Source organism: Dasypus novemcinctus, chromosome 6 (genome assembly GCF_030445035.2).
Source record: "Dasypus novemcinctus isolate mDasNov1 chromosome 6, mDasNov1.1.hap2, whole genome shotgun sequence".
Classification (NCBI taxonomy): Eukaryota; Metazoa; Chordata; class Mammalia; order Cingulata; family Dasypodidae; genus Dasypus; species Dasypus novemcinctus.
The window spans coordinates 127155327-127180816 of NC_080678.1; the positions used below are offsets into that span (position 1 = coordinate 127155327).

General features: G+C 37.5%; 1 protein-coding gene across 7 annotated transcripts in view; it reads left to right on the top strand.

Moving 5' to 3' along the window:
• The window catches only part of NRG3 (neuregulin 3), a 1103107-nt gene extending 1086312 nt beyond the window's left edge, over window positions 1-16795 (top strand). For 2 of the 7 annotated variants that reach the window (XM_058299388.2, XM_058299389.2), the window contains exons 7-10: window positions 2224-2351; window positions 6363-6512; window positions 11873-11944; window positions 12185-16795. In XM_058299388.2, coding sequence (XP_058155371.1) covers window positions 2224-2351; window positions 6363-6512; window positions 11873-11944; window positions 12185-12692 — 858 coding nt within the window. In that variant the 3' untranslated portion in view covers window positions 12693-16795. Of the gene's footprint in view, window positions 1-2223; window positions 2352-6341; window positions 6513-11872; window positions 11945-12184 lie in introns of all 7 variants that reach the window. The other 5 variants (XM_058299391.2, XM_058299393.2, XM_058299390.1 and 2 more) reach the window with 3 other exon arrangements.
• The last annotated feature ends 8695 nt before the right edge of the window (window positions 16796-25490 follow it).

The following is a 25490-nucleotide window of genomic DNA, read 5'->3' on the forward strand; positions in this document are numbered from 1 at the left end:
ATGTAAATATATTTTTTCTACCAAAGTCTAAATTTAATTAGCATTCATATTCTTATATTAACCCCTTCTCAACACCTATAGCCAGGATTTTAAAAATAAAAATGATCATGCCTCTTTCTACTTCTATTCTTCCTTCTCATCTGAATTTACCAGCTATGTTTAAATTATTTGAACTTTAGATTCAAAGTGTCAATTTTGAAATCTACTTTTACAGGAAGAGTTTTCGGTTGAACGTATTCCCCTTCTCCCTCTTAGATTCAGTTTATTGCTTCCTGTTTTAAATTTATTTTTAGCTCCTACCTCATAATTTGCCCTTAGGTCCCAGGTAAACCTGACACTTCACAAAGCCACTATGAAATGACTATAGAGTCACCATTCCATATGCAAATTATATTTCCTGGAGTTCAGACATGTTTGTAAGAGCTGGAAAACATCTCAATGTGTCTCTCCTTTACTGTAGCTACCTTTTCTTTAAAGTAGTTCAAATGAGTAGTTGTCAAGTTTATTTTTTTTCAACAATCCTCTAAGGGAAGCACTATTCTCCCATCAGATAGATTAGCATTTCAAAAAGTTTGATTAATTTGATTTTATTTTTTTCTGTCTATGCCTCTAACAATATTGTCTTCTTTACATTTGTTCAGAACAGCACTTAGCATTTGTAGCTGGTGATGTATGGGATACTGAATACCCAGATTTCAAGATCTCTCTGGTTTGGTTGTCATTTTAGGTTTCATCTGGAGTTTTGAAAAGAGAAACCTGCTATTTCTTACTGCATGATCATTTGCCAAGAGCCTAGGGAGTGTTGAATTTGATAACTTGCGAGCTGGTTGAGATGCCAAGTGGTATTTCCCTTAGGGCAAAGTTATTCTTAAAATGTCATATCTTTAGACATTATTTAGACTTCTGTGCCTTATGAAATATCGTAGTTAATGGTGAAGCCAAAGGTTAAGAATTATAAAGAGTGAAAAGCTGGCCAAGTTATCTTAATTGACATGGTTCCCTAGGAACAAGCTGAAAGCAGGACGCCATGGAGAATGGTGGGCAGATATTCTGAATCAGTCTTCCATAGTTCTGGGAATGGTCTGAGGTTCATTCCATTAGCACTTAATGAACCCCTACTATTATTAGCTTAGCTGAAGCTGGGGAAGTGTTGGATTCCTCTAGCTTCTTGGCTATGTCGCATAAAAGAATTTAAGAACATGCCCGTTTAGTTAGACCAATAAGAAGAATTTATTGAGAAATGGAGGAAAAGAACAGAGCTTGCTGAGATGGAAAGACACACCAAGATTTGGTACAGGCTTCTCTAGGCAGAGAGCGTGAGATTTGACTTGAGAGATCACCTTTTAAACGATTAAATATCTCTCCCTTTGCTAATGCTAAGGAAAGGGGCCCCAGCTGTTATTGATTATCCCACCAGTGGTGGGGACCAATGGTGAGGCCTTTTGATTGGGGTTTTCTGGGACCTACCCTGGGGCCTGGAAAGAGTCCCAACTGGGACCTCAAAGTCAAGTTCAAGGTCTTGCTGGGGTCTCAAAGTCACATTGTCAGCCATGTTGTCTGTCGTCCATGTTGCGGCTCATCTTCTCCTTGTTTCCCTGGACTAATATGCCTCATAGCTACTAAACAGCATGTCAAATAAAACATACCCATAAATGGTTTTTGGCTGTCAAGCATACTGAGCCATGAGTGTGGATTGAAATGAAAAGGCAGAGTTAGGATTCTGAGGTGAAGAATGCTCTTGAATGGGCCTTATCTTACGCACAATAAGTTTGGAGCAGGCATACTCAATATGCATGAAGCAGATGGGCTGGTATGGCCAAGGGTCTTCTTATCTGGTGCCCGGGACAGGTTGAGTTAAGATACCAAAATTAATTTTTTAAAAATAACTAGAAATAATTGTTAGTGAGGAGTTGGACTTATTTCTTTGGAAAGCCTTTAATGTATAAGTTGCCCCGCTGGCTATGAGAATTCTACCTGTAGATAAAAGACATGTGGTGTGGGGTTAGTTTTTAAATAAAATAGTGGCAGGGGATGCTATCTGTTATGGAAATAAGTGCTAGAACCAGATCAGCTTTGTCATTAATTAGAAAAGTCAAGTAAGATATAAGAACTCAATTTTTAAAATGAAATCAAAGAGAAACTTAAAAAAAAAAAAAAGTCATAGAAAAGAGCCTCCTCTGATCACTCAGCTCCACTCAACTCTCTGCTTGTGGTTTCCCACAGTACTCAAAAGCGGAAAGGCACCCTGTGACGGCACTGGAGAAAATGATGGAGTCAAGTTTTGCTGGACCCCAGCCATTCCCAGAACTCCCTTCTTCTGACAGAGGAAGCCAGCCTGTCAAACACCACAGGTACAGGTAGCTAATCAAGATGGGAGTGTGTGAGTTTATGCTGTGTATAATGGGAAATGCATGCCAGGGAATGACAGCTTACCCAGGGGAGATGTAGTTTGCTGTGCCCCAGGGCTTCCAACGTGGTTCTCACACAAAGAAAATGTTCAGGGGGAAGAAGCACTGCAAATCTTCTCGTTGGGTCTATAAAGACTTTTAGGTCAATGGGGCAGCACTCTTACAGGATAACCACCTGAACTGGCTCTTTGAAGGAGAAAGCCAACGATCAAGTGATCTGGTAAATCCCTTGGCATTCCGAAGTGCAACAGAGTCTTCGGCACCTGGTGTTAAATAGAGGAGAGGTCTGAAACTCCAAAAACTGAAGGCGTTTATTCTAGACCAGATGGCAGAGTTTTGGTCTAATGCTCAAACATGGACTATGGCTACGTGTACCCCTGTGGATATCCACAATCTTTGTGGAAGTTTTCCAAAGATTTAAGGATCCTTTTCTTACCAAGAAGTACAGTATTTTAAAACTTAAATGATTATGGAAACATCAAAATTTAAGAAAGCAAAGATGAAACAAAAAGTTTTTCTTAGCAGTGAAAGATGAAATATTTTTGGACCTTTTTTTCCACATACCCTGGCAATGCTTTGCATACCACGATAGAGGAAAGACGCATTATATGAGGAAACCATCTTCTCCCTTTCCTCTCAATGAATCACATGAAAACAGTTTGTTTTGGGCCCCATTTACTTTAGGGTTTTCAGTCACTCTCCACACCAACCCTCAGTATTTGATGGTGATTTTAAATCACATTTTACATGAGTAGAGACTGATATAAAATTTACACAGAATTTAAACAAAAAGTAGTTTAAATATCTTCAAATCAGGATTGAATTAGGATTGACTCTTGACTAGTTGTTTTAACTATTAACTAGACATTCTATTTTATATTAGTTGTGGCATTTACAGAATATTTCCCTGTAAAAAGAATATTTTATTTCACTGGACCTAATAGGAGTTGTTGAAATTAGGGAAATAGGTCCAAATTTATCAGCCTTTTCAACAATGGATATTTTCTTCAAAGCAGCATTTACCCCTGCTGAGTATAACACATATTAAAGAAGTATTCTACCCAGTTAAGTAAAATAATTCAGGATAATATTCCTTTTGTAAATTGCTTTGCCATAAAAAATTTGAAGTTGAGATTTTAAAAGAATACAACTTCTAAAATACTTGTACCATAATCCTCTCACCCCCACCCTCAAACCTCTTTGACAGTTTGTATATACCCCCTCCTAAACTTGACTTTGACTTTGGTTTCTCCCAAATTATATAAGAAGGACTTTAAGAGGCCTTCTTTTTCGCTTGCTTCAGTGACATTGGAATATTTGTGAGCATGCCTTGTGTCCTGATAAATAGGCACAGTTTGATCTTAGAAATTTGTAAATTATAGTTTAATATGGTATTGCTTCTGTTTTGTAAAACATGCAGTAGACTTAAACACTTTCATGATTGATAACCTGGTCACTGATTTATATATCCTGCAAACTGAATGCCACTGGGTTAGGAAGCCTGAATAGTTGACTAATTGGTAGGTGTAGGACAGTTTTGAAGATGGGTGACTAGTTTACACTGGTAGGCTTTGTTGTTTTGATGGTTTTGGAAGCATGAATTTCTTTATATGCACTGCAAATATGGATCATTTGGATAACTCATTTTGAAACAAAGCTATTAATTCAAAACCATTGTTTCTAACATTCAGTCTGAAAAAAAAAAGTAACAACCCAATAAACAAAGAAATACCCTTCCATTTTAAAGAAGAACTCTGTTAGACCGTGTTATAATTATTGCATTCTATTTTAGCAATGAACACTTACAGCAAGCACATACGTACATCTTTTAAAGTGAGATAAATCCAGGGTTTTCCTTGATTAGTATCCTTTTAGTTGCCAGGCATGACAGAGGTACCCCTGACTCTCATCATCTTGAGCACCTACTATGTGCCAGGCTCCATGCTAGACACATTGCACACTTTACCTCTTTTACCCCCATAGCAACTCTATGACAATGCTGAAGCATGATGCTGGTATCTTCCTTTGGCCCTCCAGGTCTAGCCTTCCCCTGCTTGCTCTGTGCACTGGGAGGTCAGCAGTCTCCCATGCCCCCTGTTTTTAGTCAGACAATGTGAGGGACCAGCAGGAGACGGGAGGCGGGAGGGGACTGAAGGCTCGGCTGCCCCCTCCTTCCCTGCTCGGCTGCGCGCTGGCTTTGAGCCTCCTCCTGGGGTCACAGCACCTGCAGGTGGTCCTCTCCTTGTAGCCACTTTCACTCTGCATTCTGGTCACTGCTCGTTCTCCTTGTCCTTCAGGGATAATGACAGCTTCCCATTGTTACAAGCCCTGGGGTACAGTAGGATTCTTTATTTTTTCCTCAAACCTTTGAAATAGTAAACTCTCCCCAAATGACCCAATTTGAGAGTGCCATCTATTTCCCTCCAGGACTTGATTGGTCCAAGTATCTCCCCCATCATCATGCTGTGAGTAACATTATAAAGCTGGGATTCAAACCCAGGGCAGCTAGCTCTAGAACCCACACTCCTTACACTTCTATGTAGAGCCATTAGCTGATGTAGATAGAGGCAGGGAAGGGAAACAAATCAGCTACTAGGGAGCTCCTTAAACTCACTGTCACAGTGAGTTCACTGGAGGCCCTTTTTCTTCAACATTTTGAGATACAGCATATAAGAAATACCATGATAAAGAACAAAGGCATAAAAATGTTGCCAGATGCAATCTGTCACTTGCACAAATTCATAAAGTTAGCACTGGTTTGAGTTATATAAAGGTCTGCGTAGTCACCTTGCCAAAACCAGGAAAGTGGCTGTTGGCACTCAAGTGTCAGGTACTCAAACTCTAATCTTAAATAATAGTTGAGAAATCTTGTTTTGTATTCGTAAGTAGAAATAGCAGCAATATTGATGGGAAAAAACATGTCAAAACTTCAAATACTGTGGTGATATCGGAATACTCTTTTGGAAGACAGGCACCTTTAGAACTTGACAGATTAATTGAAATTTGGAAATGTTCTTTATCTTTCTCTACAAAGGTTTGGTGATATATTCAGAGGAGACTGTGATGTAACCCAGAAGTTTTAGTTCACATTTTATCTGAACACTGCAGAATGAGTTTGACCATATAAACTGGTATGACATGGCATGTCTATACAGGATCAAAGAGCTCCCTGCCTGTCAATGGGTAGTAAATTCAATGAGGCAGGGTTGGATACGGATGTGGAGTAGGTTATGAGTCAAATTGGCAATTGATTTTTTAGAGTATAGTCCTTTTGTTTGCTTAGAACCTAAGTTATATCGCGTTGTACCTTTTGCCCTTTGATGACCTCTATAAAATATAGTTATTTGGGTATTTGACTGTATTAGTCATGAAATATATAATCAGATGTTTCTTGAAAGGAAAATCCAAAGAAAAACAATTCAGTTTTTCAAACTTGATGAAAATGTTTAGTAGTGAACTGAGAATTTAACACATAAGCTAAAAAAAAACAAACCAAAACCAAACAAAATGCCAGTTAAAATAAAGTTTGTTTATCCTAGCACCAAACCAAGTGAAAAATTTCCCCATAAACCCCTTCAGGACTTCCTGAGTTTGGTTATTGTCAGTATCTAATAGGGAGTCCATTTTTATTTCTATTAGGATGACTGCTACCATGACTAGGATAACCAAGCTTTAAGGTGGATGGGAATTGGGAGTTTGGAAATTCCTCTTATCTACAACTGCCAAGCTGCAATTGTTTCAGTGAGTTGAATTCTAAACCAGAAAGGCAGAAATACAGGGTGAAATGGGTTCGACAGCTCCTGACACCTCCTTCCACATGCAGTCTGCTCATGGATGGCCACTGCTCTAGAATTGAGGAGCTGGAGTGAGAAGTCTGAGGGGCTACTTGTGAGATATTACCATGATCTCTCTCGTTGATTTTCTCAACCCTAGCAGGGCTCTCTCCTGCTGCAGCCCAGGGCAAAGGAGTGGGGTGCTCCACAGGAATGCCTTCAGACGGACACCGCCCTCACCCCGAAGTCGGCTGGGTGGAATTGTGGGACCAGCATATCAACAACTCGAAGAATCAAGGATCCCAGACCAGGATACGATACCTTGCCATGGGTAGGTCTTACAGGCAATGGAATTTAGAGAGGGTGTCCAATACTATAGCTTTAAATTGAGTTATGGTATTCCTTAGAGTTTATTCACTAATTCCTTTGCTCATTGGCTACTTATGCTTACTATTTTCCTCATTCCACAAAAGATGAGCTAACTTAAGAGTAGGCATAACGCAGAAAGAAGGAAACCTTAGATTGAAAAGAAGTGTATGACTAGAAAGAAAGTAAGTATGTAGATATTGAGGCAATTATGTTTTCATAAAGTTCCTCAAAAACTGGGAATTTATCTTTGATAAAAAACAAAAACAGAGGTTTATTAGGAGAACTAAAATATTCATGTTCCTTTATTTTCAGGTTTGAAAAAATTACTTAAATAATCCTTTGAAAGTATAGTGGACAATAAACCAAACAATAATCTATAATGTACATATGGTAATTGCTTCCACTGAACATTCTTGAACCTGTCCCAGTCACCGTGGTCAGCATAATGTCAGGGCCCAATTTGCTGAACTCAGATCTCTAAGTTAATTTATAGTCCAAGTGTGGATGGGTGGGCTGTAGAGCCACCATGGCTGCCTTTTGTCCTTTCAGTTCCTCTGGTTGTCACAGATCTTCACAGGTCTTATGTCATGGGGAATAGAGTGGAGGAGGAATTTTAGCCATCATTCACCTACTTGGCATAAACTGCTTAACCAAACATGGCAGCTTATTAAAAGGGCTTGGGTTAAAATCCCATTTCTGCCCCTAACTTCTCTTGTAATTTTGAAAAAGTTTTATCATCTGAGCTTAAGTTTTCTCATCTATAAATTGAGCAAAAGAATACCAACTTCTCTAAGGATTTGGGGGGAGATTTTAAAAAATAAGTATAAAGTACTTGTACATGGCACATAGTAAATAGAGACATGGTACTGATATTTGTTGTCACAGGGTTTGTCGTAGTATATTATTCATTTCAAGAGCAATGCAATCAGGGTTTATTCTGGAATTTTCAGGAACCAGTTCCCCCACTCAGACAAGGTTGTTGTTGTAGCCAGGTCCTATCTCTCTGAATGAGTCAGGCCTGATTTCTATGAGGCTTTGGCCTAGGTGATTTTCCCTGATGTCCACAGCATGTGGAGGACTTTCTCTGTTCTTCTGAGCATGGGATATATAGAGCTGTGCTTGGTCTGCCAAAGCTCAGCAACAGATTTATTTAGGAAGACTAGAAGATAGGAAATAAAGAGCTTGTGACTGGATGTTATAATTTGGAAGCAGTTCCAAATGGACCACAAAATGTTTTTGGTACAGATCTGGGGTGACAGTTGTGAATTCAGTATAGCAGCCGAGCTTTCCAAAATGTATCATGCAAGTCAAGAAGCAATTTACATTCCTCTCTGCCTTATCTCTGGATAGGAGCTTGCACGTAGCCTATAATTGCAACTAATAATGTTTCATAATTACCTATATTTTATAAATGACTAATGATGCCTGCTACTTAAGAATACATATTTTCCCTTTGCAAAAGAAGATGAAAATATTTGGCAAGAAAATGTAATGTCTGGGTTGACTATTAGAGTGAGAATGAGAGAGGGGAAAGCAAGCTCAGGTCTTTGTAGTGAAAGAGAAACCGGTCCATGTTTGGTGCTGGTTCCTAGACCAGCTCTCATTTCATGCACTGTTGGTGTGAAGATGCTCTGAGCCTGTGTCCAGCCACAGGCTTGAGCCACAAAAACATGTGTCTTCAGGAGCTCAGAGCTTCCTATTTTATGCTCAGGCATTGCTTTATCTTTTACCTCCTGGGAGACTCACACTTATTGTCTGTGTGGTGGTGGTTTCATTTTAGTTCAATCACCATTGGGTTAGGAATATTCTCTCTAGCTGGCTAGCCACATATATTTTCCTGCATGTGATATGCACCCAATGCTGATAAATGGTGGCTCTAAGTTTAAGTCACTGAGTGCTCAGCACAATGAATTGCAGAGAGAAAACTCATTCTCAGTTCTTGAAAACAGCTATTTTCCACTCCCAGGGGACTGACCGTCTCTCCAGACTGGAAATGGAATTAGTAATAGAATTTCACAGCTAAAGGCCCTCTTCAAATCTGTCCCTAGCCTGGAGGGGTAGTGAATGAATTTTCAGGAGCCAACCTGCCATCTGCTGCTTGTTTTTCAAGCATGTGGGTGCTGTCTGCTAGTTAGGCTCCCCATGTATGTGGGTTCTGTCCTTATCAGTAGCCATCTTTGTGTAGCAGGTAAAGGAGGGAAGTGGAGAGGAGGTTCTCAGTGAGCCTTTCCCAGATCAGAGCCTAGTCTGGAGAAAACCATAGCAGTGGCTCATAGAGCTTTAAACTGGGTGATGCCAGGTAAATCCAATGTAATCATGATGGAGAGAAAGAAATGGAATCACACACATTAGATTCATTCCCTCAATGTGTAAGAAAGCCAAGGTATAGTGAGGATCTGCCATATCTAGCCAGCAACTTTATATACTTCACCTCAGTTACTTTCTATACATTTTATGGATGAACAAACCTACTGAGGATCATGGATCTTAAATGGCTAAACCAAGGAGGCACAGACCATAAGTGAAAGAGCTGACAGAGAATACTGACCCTTCTGACCGAATTCACAATCATGGATGATGAAATGCAAACAGAACCTCTAATTGTAGGATTTCAGGGGAGATGTGCTGTCCTTCTGTTTCATAAGTTCATCCTGATGCTATACATTCCACAGGCTTGGTCCTGGAGTCTTCTAGAGAGCAAATTCCTTAGCCTGACACCAGAATTATTAGGAATCAAGCCAAGTTCTTAATTGTTGGAATATTTCATCTTTAAAAAGATGCTTTGACTCAGATAGTTACAGAATAAATGTACTTTTTATTTCTTTGATGAGGGATGAGAGGAAGGGAACTCCAAACTATTGTTCTATGGTCAATGAATAACAAACTCATGAATCAAACCTGTGAATCATTGATTCTCCAAGGGATATGGAACTTTGCTTGTCTTCTAATCCAGAATCACATCTAGAGATTTAGCGCCCACCTAAACTTGTGGAGAGCAGTATTCAGGTTCTGCTCATATACCCAGTGCTGTGATTCTTGCAGGAACTCTAGGAAGATTGAAGGATGCAGATGAATTATTTGAATTAATCTTCACAGAAAATCCCTGAAGTCACTATTACTGTCTGATAGTTTTAATCGATGAGAAAACTAAAGCTCAGAGAGGCTGTCATAATGGCATTGGGACTTGAAATTATATTTGAATCCAAACAAAGTCACATTTTAGACTGTTCTGTTTAAAACCCGTTTCTACATTATTTCTAGCCATGCTTTCAATATCTAGCTTGAAAACTAACACAAAATAAATAATCAATCAAAATTCCTGTTTTCATCTAAGACTTCCATTGCACAAAGACCAACAAGGATATTGTTGGAAGTTTTTAACAAGCCAATTTTCTCCTCTTTGCCATGTTTTAGTCTATGGTTCTTTTAATCCAGCACTAAAGCATATTGGAAAAATGCTCCAGTTTTGACTTGGATTCCCTTGTATTACTTCTTAGCTAGATCACTTTTGTGACTTGCTGAAGCTATGATTACTAAATAATTTAAGATACGCATACCTTTATCCAACATTTCTACAAATCATATGTAGATCCAGGTATAAGAATTTACGTTTATCACCATGACTTCTTAAACAATTTAATTCTTTTCACTTACATACCCTCTTATGGAACATGATTTTATACTAGCTATATTTCTTAGCTGTGTCGTTGGTAAATCTGGTAGGCAGCCATCTTGTATTGTCAAACCTGTTAATGATGCAAACTGGACTGTTGTGAGACAGTAGACAAAACTTGAAATTTGACCCTTTCTTATTGTTGAACTTTATTATTAAAAGCTTGAAATTTGACCCTTTCTTATTATTGAACTCCTTTAGGCTCTGGTTTTCAGTCATAGGAAAATAAACAGAAAGATGTAAGACCTTCCCCAAGAAATTTCCTTTCATGTGGTTATACATTTTGTACAGTCAAAGATCATACATTCAGAAAAAGGTGTCTGGTGTTCCCTGAGATGAACATTCATCAGCATTCTCTGTTGTTGATAGCAATAATTAGAATAAAACAAGTTGGGCTAAACTCCTTCCTCTGCCATTTACTCAAGTATAATTTGGGGCCAGGCATTGAGTGCCCATTAGTTTAGTTTAATCATCCATTGCATGTAGTAATAAATAAATCAGAAGGTCCTTATGAAAATCTGGTGAAATAATTGGAGATAAAAATGAATTTCAAAAGCACTATGCAAATGTTAGCTGTTGTTAATATGTTTGAAAATAGATGTTAATTGGGGTATAAAGGGACTATTTACCTTAAATTCATGTATTTGTGCATTTGTTCCATCAGGGTTTATCAGCTGTCAACTTTGTGCCAGTCATAGTAAGAGGGATAGGACAACAAAGACACCAAAATCTGTCTCCTATCTTTGCTTGCTGTCTGGTGGGAAAGACAGAACTGTAAATTGCTCCCATTGTTTCCTTCCATTAAGAGTTTCTAGTTAGTATGCTTTGCAATTCATTATGATTATTCTTTACTTGTATAGGCATGCTTTTGAATTTAAATTTAAATTTAAAATTTTATAAAAGAAATGAGATTTGTTATAGGGAGAGTTCATATGTTTAAATTATGTTTATATTTTAATACCCTAATATACTTACAGATTTAGGCCAAGCAACTACTGAGCAATAGAATTTAAAAAACAAAACAAAAAAAAAACCAGCTATTGTTTATGTCCAAAACCAGATTTTATGAATCTGTGATGAACTGGTATCATTTTCTGGAACTGGAAAGTTCTGCATAAGAAAATTCACTAACCCTGAATATAGAAGAAAGGGACAAATCAGAATCTGACACTCATTCCTTGGACTGGCACAGTGGCATTCTCGACAAGCCATTGCCAAGGAGAAATGGATTCTCACACTTGGCTCCACTGTTATGTGAGCAAAGCTCCCTGGTTGGCATAGGCCTTGTAGACCCTACTTCATCTTCAACCAAGGACAGGCAGAAGAATTGGGGGCCTCCTATTTCCATTCTCGGGCTCAGCAATCTGGCAGTGAGGCAGTTCCTGCCACGAAGAGTCTTGGTGGAGACTGAATTGGATCTCCTAAATCAGTGTAAGGCAGAAAAAGTCAACACTGTCGTACACTGAGTCTTAAAACCAGGCTTCCTGATTGCCTTCAAAGAGGGTAGCCACAGCAAACCTTCTGGACCAAAACAGTGCTGAGAGGGTGGTCGAGTTGATGGAGTGGAGAAATGCCATTATGGGTTTCCTGTTTGTCACTACGGAAAGGCCACATTTACCTGCTCAATCCCCATTTACTTTGTATTCTAGGATAGAGGTCAGGAAGACTATGTCCCACCTGCCTATACAGCTGTGGTGTGTTGAAAGATCCCTGGACTTAAAGTAAGAAGATCTGGGTTTGAGTCTCAGTCTGTCACTTATTTTCTGTGTGACCTTGGGCAAGTCACCTCACCTACCTGAGCTTCAGTTTCCTTCTCTGTTTATCTGGGAGCATATTATCCGTCTCATGGGGTTGCTGTGAGAATTCAGTGAGATGGTGCATGTGGAAAGTGCTTTGTTGATTGACTATTGCTCTAATGAAGCAGAACAGAAAGTGCAATATGCAACTCTTTTCTTTTTCAGGTATCCATCCAGTGGTTTGAAAACCCAACAAAATGCATCAATAAATATGCAACTGCCTTCAAGAGAGACAAACCCCTATTTTACTAGCTTGGATGAAAAGGACCTGGTGGGATATTCATCCACAAGGGCCAGTTCTGTGCCCATCATACCTTCAGTGGGTCTAGAGGAAACCTGCATGCAAATGCCAGGGATTTCTGAAGTCAAAAGCATCAAATGGTGCAAAAACTCCTACTCTGCTGACCTTGTCAATGTGAGTACTCCCGTCAGCGATTGTCTTATAGCAGAACAGCAAGAAGTGAAAATATTGCTAGAAACTGTCCAGGAGCAGATCCGAATTCTGACAGATGCCAGGCGGTCAGAAGAGTATGAACTGGCCAGCGCAGAAACCGAGGACAGCGCAAGCGAAAACACAGCCTTTCTCCCCCTGAGTCCCACGGCCAAATCAGAACGAGAGGCACAATTTGTCTTAAGAAATGAAATACAAAGAGACTCTGCATTGAACAAGTGACTTGAGATTAGGAATCTGTGCATTCTATGCTTTGCTCAACAGGAAAGAGAGGAAATTAAATACAAATTATTTATATGCATTAATTTAAGAGCATCTACTTAGAAGAAACCAAATAGTCTATCGCCCTCATATCATAGTGTTTTTTAACAAAATATTTTTTTAAAGGGAAAGAAACGATTCAGGAGGGATAAAGCTTATAACTAAAGCTTTGGGCTGGAATTCTGAAACAATTTCATTTAGTCCCAGCAGTGTCCTCTTTGGCTCTTAGAAGACCTGGGCAATTTAGTCATGTAGTCCCAGAGCCCCAGTGACCTCATAAAAATGCTCTGGGGACCACACGGTTTCAAACAAGCTATATCCTTAGGGTGGGAGTGTCAGTGAGCAGGTGGCCCTTGCCAATTGGCTTGCCCATCCCGACTCCTAAATTTCTACTCACCTGACAGCCTCATCACAGGTTACGTCATGTCAACAAATGTAGTGTTTTCTATTTGATTTTTAAAGAAGGACTCAAAGACTTTGGATTGGGAAGGAGGACAGGAGATAGGGGGAGTTAGCCGGGCAAGCTTAGATACTCTTATGTACCTTCTTCCTCTGAAATTCGAAGGCTCAGAATCTCAGAAGGAGGGATAAAATTATTATAGAGAGAGAGAAAGACACATCATGACGTCATGTCACTCAAGTCATGTGAATAGAAATGTTCTTCTTTGAGATGGTCTAGGGGCTCTGAAGGAGCATTTCTCAGTGTGTGTGCCTCTGTGTGTGTGTAGGTGAGTGTGTATCTATGTGGGCTTGCTCCCTTGGGCACCACTGTGCGCCTAGGATGTATGTGTGTGCATGTGTGAGTGTATTCAGCTTGCTAAAATTTGTCCTGAGACATCAGGGAATCTAATATTCAAAAAAAAGTTCCCTCTTTGATCTGTTTACTCTAAAGTTTTCCATTAAGTATGAAGTTCAGTTACTAAGTTCTTAAAACCAAGATCATGTGCATGGTGGGTTCCTATAAAACTCTTGACAATGTCTAGACCATTTCCTGGTGTGAATACTTTTGAGAGGAAAAACTATTGGCTTATTAATGATATCAGTATCACAAGGTAAATTAATTATATGTGTTTATTTTGAATCATGCAGACAAATTATTTATACAAGTCAATTATCAAATTGGCAGGTAACAAATTGTTTTCTCATCAGCCTCATTACTATTTCTTTCGTAGTAAGTCTGCTACATATGGACCCAGGTCTCGGCATCTGTGGTTAGTACGGAAAGAATAAATGGTTGAAATCACAAAGCCCAGACTCATTCAGTTCACAGAAAGTCCCTAAAAGAACAGAAAATTGTGTTGTATGTTCATTTGGAATAAAGCAATATTTTTACCACTGCTAAGGTGACCTGAAACCTCTCCTGAAGATTTGTCTGTTTTATTTATCCTTACTTTCATGGGGCATTCAAAGAAATTAGTGTTCACATAACCAGTCTTTTTCCAATTATTGGTGGTGTTGAGTTGTTATGTTTACACTGTTTTAAATAAAAAGGCACAGTATTGAAAGTATATAAAGGATTTCTTTTACTGCAGTTTGGGAAAACCTTGGTTAAAATTTCCTTTTGAAAGATTCACATTCCATAGAAAAGGCATTGGGTTGTAACTATTTCTAAATCAAACATTGACTATATGTGATTCTTATTTGAGGCTGTTATTTCTGTTGAAAATACATTGCAAATTGCTCTTTGAGGACATTCTTTAATAATGGACATAGTGCCATCCAAGTTAAAGAAAGAGCATTCTGTTCTTGATTAACATGTTCAGTGGAAATCTAAAGTCTCAAACGTTGAAAGCACTTCGGAAGAACTGCATTTTATATTTAACTAAAGTTTGTGTGATGTTTATTCATCATTCCATTATCACTCTGCTATTTAAAATATAGAGATTATATTGTTAGAATTTTAAATTATTACTATGAATTTTTAGCATCACCTATGTTCTCATTTAAAATGTTACGTTTTTGGGAAAAATTAGACCAATGATCTTAACTAACAGGGATATAAAAAGCCAAAACTTGAGTATCCAATATATCATTGCATTGAAATTTACCATAATTAGCAAACATTAACTGGTTTGAAGTCATTTTGGTCTTGGATTTGATTTTGCCAAAATGGTACCTGTTGCTTATCTAAAGAATCCATGAAGAATTCACCTAATGAGGACAAATTATTTACTCTTTGACCCACTGCAATTATTTTAAAATATTATTTACTTTGGAAAGATTAAAAAGATGCCAATCACAAGTAAGTTTTGATCCATCCCCTTGTTTTAAAAAATGAAATAGAACTATCTATTATGCGCTCATATGTTACCCGCACCCCTTGATTCTAAAGAGCCTGAGAATTAGCATATCTCCCGGTGATCCAATGTAAAGTTTAGATACATATTTGCTTCCTTAAAGGATGGCCAAGGCAAACCCTCCATAAAGAACAGATATCAAGGATTACATTCAGTGGTCCTTTGTCTCCTTTTGGAGTATGAAGCTCTGCGGTGAAAAGTGTCTAAGCTAAAATGTGTGTTTTTGGGCACCAGCTTACAAGTGCTGTTAGCACTGAGACTTTCAAAGTAGACCTGACATGGCCACACCAGGAGCCATCAGTATCTGTCCTTGAAGCTCACGTGCCTACGAATAAGTGCTCATTTCTAAAAGATACCTTTGATTTTGCTCCAATTATTTCCTGTTATATGTGAATTGATATTTGGGGATTTGTAATTAAGTAAGTTGCATATTCATTATTTACTGGAGAATGAATGTCACCCATTATTTTTTACTTTGAGTCATTTTCTGATATGTCATTTTTATAAAGAATGTGTTATCCTAATTTGTGAGCAACTGTTGTGAAATGCTGTTATTCAAAATAGATGACAGTTTTGGTGCTAATTAGAAGTAGTAGGAATGATATTGGAGAATTAATACTGAAACCTTCTTCCTAGTTTTCCTCTGTGCATTAAGTACTCTCTGTTTTACATGCTGGGCCAATATCTTCTCTTCTATGAGTTAAAGACTTAATACTTGTAAATAACCAGGTCTCCAATGACTTACCTTATTTCTAAATTGCAATAGCAAAGACATAAATTAATCTGTTTTGGTGGTACTACCATTTAAGACTTATGAAAAGAGAACAGAAGGGCCAAGCTGACTCCAAGAAGATGTCCAGTGGCTTCCTAATTGGATGGCAGCTGCGGGGCTGTCCAGTGGGGCCTCTGGTGAGCATGGCTGAGGCCACCAGTCACCAGGTCTCCATGGTACGTGGTCACCGCGTAAGATTGTTCACGCCTCCCTTCAGTGTGGTTCTAGAAGAAACCATGATTCCCCAAGTGGGAGCAGATCCAAACCCTGTAGACCAGAAAACAATGCCCTCAGGCAAGTGCTGTGAAACACCTGCCACGGGAGTGTCTATTATTCCAAGGACACAGCAGGAGGGGTGGGATTTTGTTTGTTCTTTTGGTATCTAGGAAACACTTTTTATACAAAGAATACTTTTTAAAATTACTATTCAATTGTATATTCAATGATAGCATGTCTACATTGTGTTTGTGATCTTGTCTTCAGAAATTCGTTTTGCATCCAGGAAAGAACAGCACAAGGTTTCTCAGCTATTCTCAGTTTTAGATGCATCCCAATATTCGCTGGGAAATGAGGCCTTTAAATAAGCTTTATCTCTTCGTCGTTCATTCTTTCTTTCCCTTTTAAAGAAATAGTGAGGGTAAAAGGGAGAAATTCATTCCTTAAGATCCATGTTGCTCTTTATAATAACCTGTTTTCTACCATGGCTATATAACTACACACACACACACACATACATATATGTGTATATTAGGTTTGAGCATTGGATTATTTTAGTATCTTTATTTTTGCTTAATTTGATAAATATGAAAGTGATTGCCCCATGGAATGCCATTGAAATCAAAGCATTTACAGGCCAGCCACCTTGGCAACATCTGAATCTTACAGACATTTCTAGTTTCTTTTCTTTAGCAGGCAAGTCGAAATCTCCATGGGTTAGAACATTCACAAAAACTTGGAATAAAATCTCTGCTAGAAGTTGTCTTAGAAAGATAAAACCACAGTTGTGTATGATTGCTTTCTCTATGGTGTTTAATGGTCTCGTGTCTATTTTTACAAATTTTACCACAATTTCATCCTTTGAAGTCTGGTGCTAGCCCAATTCCAGTGAAGAGTTGGTGTAGGGGCCGAGTGGAAGCAAGCCCAGTGCTCATGTCATATAACCCAGGGAAGGTATGTGCTGAGATGGTCAGACACAGTCTTGGTTAAATAGAGGGCTGGTTTCCAGTACTTTGGGCCACAATCATTGTGATAAATGCCTGCATTGATTGCACATGCATTGTTGCCTATGAAGGAATTAATTGTGTGGTAGCAAAGAAGATCTTATTGTTGGAAAAAAATTACAAAATCTTTATATTGAAAGTAATCTTTGTGAAAGCTTCTAACTTATCTATACATAATAGTAACCCCATGGCCTCATCTGTCAAATAAGGAGGATGACCTAGTTCATCTTCGCTTTCCCTTCCAGATCGAATAGCCTGTTGTTCAGTCATTCTAACTTAGATGTTACAAGTCATTTCAATACAACTCTGAAAAGTAATGGCTTTAAGTTTATCTCAGTAAGGTTCAAAAAACGTTGGAAACTGTATATCAACCTATGAAGAGCACTTACATGTATAATATTTAATGGAAAAATAGACTTGATGTTTTTTGTGGTTGTTTTAGGAGTAAGCTGACCTAGATCAAGTAACAACTATGGGGTGGCCAAGAAAATATCCAATTCCAAAGCTTAAGCATCAAGAGTCATTATTTCTTCTAGATTTTTTTAAGGAACTGGACAACATATATGTTACTTAAAAACTGAGCACGGATTTCTCCAGAAAAGTCATGACCCCTTAAAGATATTCTTTTTTATGGAGATAGTTGACGTAATCTCATAGGATACACAGTATGTTTACAGACATTCTCAATTATTTGAATCTCAAACTTCTTAACATAAAACTATTTCATTGTGGATAAATTTTCTGGAGACACTTTTGCATCATGCTTGTAAATAATCCTCTCCTTAGGGCACAATAGATCCAGAAATGCAGGATTTATTTATTCATTTAATTTTGGTTGTCCTTGTTGTTTTTGATAAATCAATATCTATCTGTTCTTTCAATAGCTTCCCAGCTAACACCAATTCTTCCATATATAATTCTTCTTAACCAAGATCCTGAAGTCTTCAATGAGACAATGCAAAATGTTAAAATACTTACAGCAACAAAGACAGCAGATCTAGATAAGTTGTGTTGTGTTTTTAAACTTATAAGGATTCTATGTAGTTTACAAAATTGAATTAGGGTAAAAAAACACATTTTTTACTTATCTTTGATGTATTTATATACAACCTTGTTACACCATGACATTATACTCTTCTTTCTGAAATAAATTTAAATTTAAGGGCTTAAGTAATCATGTGCACACACACACAGAGGCCATGTGGTCTGTGAAAAATCAGTGTTGTAACAATTTTCCATAGAATTCACCTTACAGCTCATCCAAGTATGTCTAATCACTTGGCATGGAAGTCCTTGGATTCAGATACATTTCACAAGAAATGCATGCATCAAGGTAATATGGAAGTTAACATTTTAAGGTTTTATTTTGCACAACTTGTTTTGAATAATGCCTTTACCAATAAAAGCCTCGAAAACAGATATATTTATTCAAACTGAACCAAATGGAAGGGCATAAAAATTTATCATCAAGTCACTACTATATTTACATTTTAAAGATAGCTATGGGGAAATACCCTGGTATATACTTAGTTTTTCAAGTATGCAACTGCACACATTAAATCAAAATCAACAGTTAATGTCCCACTTAATCTAAATCAAAAGCTAATTTACTAGATATTAACATTAATGCATTTGATCTATCCATTTGACCATATGTTAGGTAGAGAACGTACTTTACACGCCAAAGAACTCATGCAAAATGGTGAGCAGAATATTTTCTGTCGTTTCTTAAAATCTTACCGTGAAACAACTGCTTGTGCCACAGATAAAAATTTTGTTTCAAGGAATGTGCTTGAATCTCTATCTTCTTCCAGAATACAATTTGAATATGGCATACATTTCTCTGTGGGAAGTGATGACTATATGAACAGTACTTGATGTCCCTCCACACCCCTGGAAAGTGTCATTGCATTATGCCTACACCTCATTTTGGAGGAGGTCTACTCTCCTGATTATTATTAAAATATTAATTTGTGAGTTTAATAATCAACTGCATTCTACCACTGTCATGCCAGTTTTCATCTGTGGAGGCGTCATGTGACTCATGCATCTTTTTGGTAATGTTTGGTGTAAATGGACACTCAGATTCCCTTAGATTGTGCTCTCACTGAAAGCACCCCTGCTATCTCATTCCTCTTTTTGTGAACTTGGAAATTTCAGCTAAAATGAGAGATTGATGTAATTGTGTAGAGAAAAATAGCTTCTTTCCTACAAGGCATGTTAGTGGAGAGACAAGCTAGGAATCTTTCAGATGTTAGGTGATACTAAGGTTCATGACTTGGGCCAATTTCTTCTTCCATACAGACATACCCAAGGGCCCTTCAATTTTCCTAGTGTTGTTAACAGACTGTTCAACCTTCTCAGAACTGTTTCTAACAATATGGCTTTCCATTTTGTAAGATAAAATCATCCATTTATGTAAAAGAAAAAAATAATAGAAACAACAAAATGATCATTTTCAAACCATGAATTGAAATCTAAGGCAAAAATAATATAAGGAATTATTATTTTGACAGTTCCCAAAGTAAGAGGATATTCCACATAATCTCATCTCCGTGAATTGGACTTTTCTTTCAATAATACTATTTCATTGTTTGAATTTCAGTTGTGTATTAATTATGCCTATTGCAGCTCAAACATTTAAATATATTCACATGTCTACTTTCACCATCTCTTCCAATGTGACATACAGTTTATGAAAATCTGTGTTTAAGATGGAAAATATATTTAGACAGATTTATAAAAATAAATATTAACTAGTCCTTTTAACTCATTGAAAATTTTAACTGAATGTTCCCATATTTAAACCAACAATGGAAGATGTTGAACCAAATACAGAGGCAAACGTGTACATATTTTGAAAGTTTAAATCTGTAATAGATAAACGGATTTGCAGTCTTCCTTGGATTCAAATAACTTACTTAAAATATACATAGAATTTGATAAATGGGGTATTCTTTTTTTTTAATTAGAGAAGTTGTGAGTTTACAGAACAATCATGCATAAAATATAGGATTCCTATACACCACCCCACCACCAACACCTTGCATTGGTATGGAATGTTTATTCAATTGATGATAGAACATTTTCTGTAATTGTCCTTTTTAAAACATAGTTACCCTTGTTACAAGTGATGAAAGGTTGTTAAAATAATTCTATAGTCCATTATTGACATTAGATGTATTTTCTCTATGTACCACCCTATTACTACCACCTTATAGTAGTATTCTATATCTGTTATAATCCATGAGAAAACATTTTTATGATTGTACTATTTTATAGTCCATCATCTATGGTAGGGCTCACTGTGTTATACAGTCTTGCAATTTATCTTTTAATTTTTATTCTAGTAATATGTATAATCTAAAGTTTCCTCTTTTAATCACACTCATCTACACATACACTGTTCAGTGCTACCATTATCACCATCAATTTCCCAATCCTTTACCACCAGCCTAAATAGAAATTCTGTACAAATTAAGCATCAACTCCCCATTCTCTAATCCCAGTCTATCTCCTGGAAACCTATATTCTAGATTCTAACTCGAAAAGTTTGCTTATTATAATTAGATCATAGCAGCTAAACCAAACAGTATTTGACCTTTTGTGTCTGGCTTATTTCACTCAGCATAATGTCCTCAACGTTAATCCATGTTGTCACATACATCAGGATGTCATTCCTTTTTACAGCTGAGTAATATTCCATTGTATGTATATACCACAATTTTGTTTATCCATTCATTTGTTGCTGAACTCTTGGATTGCTTCCATCTTTGTCAATTGTAAATAATGCTGCTATGAATATCAGTGTGCAAGTATCTGCTCAGGTCCCTGCTTTCAGTTCTTCTGAGTATATACCTAGTAGAGAAATTGCCAGATCATATGGTAATTTAAGCTTTCTGAGGAACTCCCAAACTGGCCTCCATATTGGCTGCCTGAGAAATGGAGCATTCTTTTGTTTAAAACAGAAAAACTTGTCTAGTAGACTCCCTCCATTCCAGCTAAAATAAATGAGTCTACTGCTTTATCAATTTTACATACTGTGATATCATTTCTCCCATTTGTAAAGTATATTCATATAATATTTAATGGCTATGCAAATCCAATATATGGATGAAACACATTCATATTTTAAAATAACTCCTTAAAATGTGTTAAATAATATATTATTGAACTGGTTTTTAAATGTTTCTTACCTTTGACTTCATGTCAATGATTAAATATTCTATTTACACATATATGCTTTAATATTCTCTTAGGAAAATCCTATTTCTATGCATAGAAAGACCCAGACATTAGGTCCTTTCACAGTATTAATTTTTTTAGAGCAGCCATATTGATGGATTTTGATCACCAAAATCATAATATTTTACGAATATAATAAAGGCAGCTGGATAAAAAGACATAAGTCAGAGAGAAATTTCTATAAAGGCAACTAAGTTCATACCTTCAAGGTCTACATTTAAATAATTGAATGTGTAAAACAAGATGATGATTTTTTTTTAATCGCTATTAGTTTTGAAACACGTGGAGGAGTGACACTGACATAAAAGTAGACCATTGTGAAGAACAGAGAAAACGCCTGGCACTATGTGCTTTCTATATGTTAACTTACTTAGTCTTCCTAATAAACCAATGAAGTAGTAGTATCTTATCAATTTCAAAGATGAGGAACCCGAGAGGTTAAGAAACTTGCCCAAGGTGACAAACCTTAAGGACCTGGATTTCAACCCAGAGTCCCTGTGGCTTTCCTTCTCTTTTCTAATCTTTTATTATTTTCTGTCTTGGGGAATTTCCAGCAGTCATAATTCAAATGCCCAAGAAAGGGTATATTCTGAAAAATAAACAGAGATGACACTGATCCTGATTCACCAAACTCATATCAGATGTAGCAAGGGTAGAAATGATGGCAGACCTTAGACTAACGGACGGGTGTCTATGAGTCCATTTGTGTGGCTTGCAATCCTCACAGACCAAGAACCGTGATTAGAACGTTAGAAAAAATTGCTATTTCTTTTCCCACATGGGACCAGCAGCAGTGGGAAAAGGAGGCAGCCCAGGGGCAAGGATATGCCCACTATTCCATCAAGGCAGGAAGGAGTACAGAAGTTCACCGCTTCAGCACACAAGAGCTGCAGGTGTGGCTGCCCTTCCTTTGCGTCCCCTGGCAGCAGCCGTGTCACTGAAATGTTATCAACTTGCATCAAGGGTTTTTTAAGTGCATGTGGGTTTTTGATGAGATGGTTTTTGTGTGCACGTGACCAGTAGAAGAGTTAAAGAAGATTCAATTGCCCCGTTCTTGACGGCCATTTCGGGGCAGGCAAAGCCCCAGAGATACTTCTGCACAGAGCAGAGAGATTATAAAATATCTCAATTATGAGCATTGTGAAGCCATTTGTAGGCAAAAACTTCTTGTTTTCGATATGCAGATATCATTACTCCTTTCTAAATAAAATTTGCTCTAGCATTATCCGTAGAAGTTATCTGATATTAATATCAAAATGGCAAGGAAATTTATATTTAGAAATCAGGTAAAGACTAAGGGTAATGGCTGTGTATCAGGAAAAAAGGGGGAGAAGGACATATATAATGAAGACAATCAAGGGAATTATTTCTAAAGAAGAAAAAATAAAGTTAGAACTGAAATCTGATGGAATTAGTAAGAAAACTTATTGTCAGTGTAAAAACATGCCCTAGTAGTAGGAAGTTTAAAACACCAGAAGCTAATTTCCTATTCTTCCTCATTAAGGTATACTGTTTTCTTCAAAACAGGAAAATAATAACTAAGAGATAATTTTTTAAAGTTGTAAAAAGACAAAATAATTCCATTCCTCTAAATAACAAATGCCAATGAGGAAATAAAAGTTCCAGTTAAGGAAATGTAGAAAATGAAGAGCAAGACATACTACATGTTTTAAACCACCCAAAGCTGTTTTCAGAAGAACCTCAGAGCATTAAAAGTTTTCAACATTAAACAAGCTAGAGTGAGAAGCATTGAATTAAGAATTCAACTGAGAAAGTTACAAAATACATAAAATCCACTTTAAAAAATAAGAGGAAGGATACAATAAAGATAAAGGTAGAAAATGAGGCATTTCAAAGAAGAAAAATAGTGGAATAATAACTCTTTGAAAAAAGAAACGTGTAAATTTAAGAAAATCATAATTTTAAGATGAGAAATAAAAACACAAACAGACATAAAACCACAATTACAGATGATATATTATTGTTCAATAATATAAATAAATCTTGGCTAATTAGTATGAAAATCTCAGAGAAACTCATAACTTTGCAGGGAGATAAAATGCATAAATGACTCAAAAAGAAGAAAACCTGAGTTATGAGAATATTTATGGAAAAATAGATAGGAAGGGGAAAATACATTCTTTTCAAAAATTACTTAAAATGGGTTTCTAAGCCCAGCTGGTTTTTTAGCAAGTTCTTAATTTTTTTTTTAATGCACACACATGGGAGAGAGTGTAAACTACAATGTGAACTATAATCCATAGCGGCAATGTTCCAAAATGTGTTCAGCAATTTTAACAAATGTACCACTCTAATGAAGGATATTGTTGATATGGGAAAGTGTGGAAGGAGTAGGGAGCAGGGCATATGTGAATCCCTTATATTTTTTATGTAACATTTATGCAATTTAAGTATCTTTTTAATAAAAGTACATAAAAATTTAAAAATTTAAAAAAATAAAATGAGAAAAAATGCACATATATACACACGTGTATATATATATGAGCATATATACACACACATAAATATACAAAATCAGAGCATATGAAAATAATTCTTTGGCTGAGAATAAAACATAAAATGTCACAATGGTAAAATACGGATATAAGCCTGATTCTAAAATAAGTTATCGATATAGAATTGGATGTTAACACGAAACTCTGTCTCTCCCTTTGGACTGAGGCCCCAAAGAGTGAGAAAAATGCAGTAGGTGCCTTAGCCCCGCTTCCTGCAGCAAGCTTAGGTCGCCTCAGAGGGACACGCTGAAGGATGCTGAAGCCATTTACTTCAAGCAGATGCTGCCTCTGCAAGCGTGGGCTTTGAAGTGAGAAATAGTGCCTTTAGAGAGACTGTCAGAAATCCGTGAGCTCCACTTTTCTGGTGAAGACGGCACGGTTTCCTCGGGCTCAAGCCAAGGGAGAGCGCGTGCAAAGCGCGCCCGGCGTGGCCCTTGCAAGCTCCGCCTGGGAAGGGGAGAGACCAAAAGTTGCCGCTCCGCCGGGTGCGGTGCGGGGTGGACAGAAGGCCGCGCGGGGCTGCGCCTGCACGCTTCGGGGTGGAAGGCCTGCCCTCCCCCAGATGCCCCCAGGACCTGTGCCGGGGAGGGCTGGCTGGAGGGCCGGCGTCACCCCAGCGCAGGCACAGTGGTCCAGGGGCGCGGAGGGGACGCGGGGGGAGAGGAACGGAGGAGCGCTTGGGGCGCCAGGGGCCTGCACCCGTAGGTTCCCGGGGAGAGGCTTCCCATCGCCTCCAGGAAGGCGTTCCAGCGCGCGAGAAAGCGCTGGCACTCCATCTGCCGCATTCAGAGGTGGACACCACACCTGTCCTAGTCTTCGATGTTCTCACCTTCCACGTCCAACTACTTGGATCAGATACCACAACCTCCAAGTGGGAGAGAAGGTAAGCCAAGGAGAAGATCCAACCCGTCTCTCCCTCCCTTTTTTGGCAGGCAGAACCATTTCCCACAATTATTTGGGTCATAAAACCTTTTTAATTTTCCTAAGAATATTTAATATTTCACTTAATGTTTGACAGAAATTTCTTTGGAAAGCACTACTATTATCCGATATTGCTTACAAATGCATATGCACAAAATCTAAATGAAAAAAATGTATTACCCTAGTACAATAAAAGAAGAAATTGCCGTGATGGACAGTGTAAGGTTTATTTCAACAATTTAAAGGCATTTTAATATTAGTGTGCTTAGTAAAATGATGTATCTCCATAGATAGCAAAAACAAAAAAGATGTAATTTCCATTAGCAAATAAAACCTTTGGTTATTTATGGAGGAAATAGCTATTTCTTTAACAACACAAATAAATGGTTATCATTAAACTTAGCACTTGCCTTAAAGTAAAGAGCAAGACCACTTTTTCAATTATTATTACTCAGTTGACATAGATGAAAACTTAGCCAAAATAGCAGCATAAGAAAAGAAATTATTACAAATATAGAAAAGGCGGAGTGACAGTGATCCAAGGAAAGTCAAAATAAATAGCAGAACAATATTAGAAGAGATTTCAGTGATAAACCCATGGACAAAATAGATAAATGGCTAGAAAATATAAGCTAAATAGGATCCAATTTGTAATATTAGCATAAATAGACTTCTCCTTGAAGTAAACTTAAGGGAACTACCAAATAGAAATAATGAGAACACAATATTTTCTGAAGAAAAACCCTACATTTTAAAATTGTCAGGCATCCCTAATTTCATTAATGTAA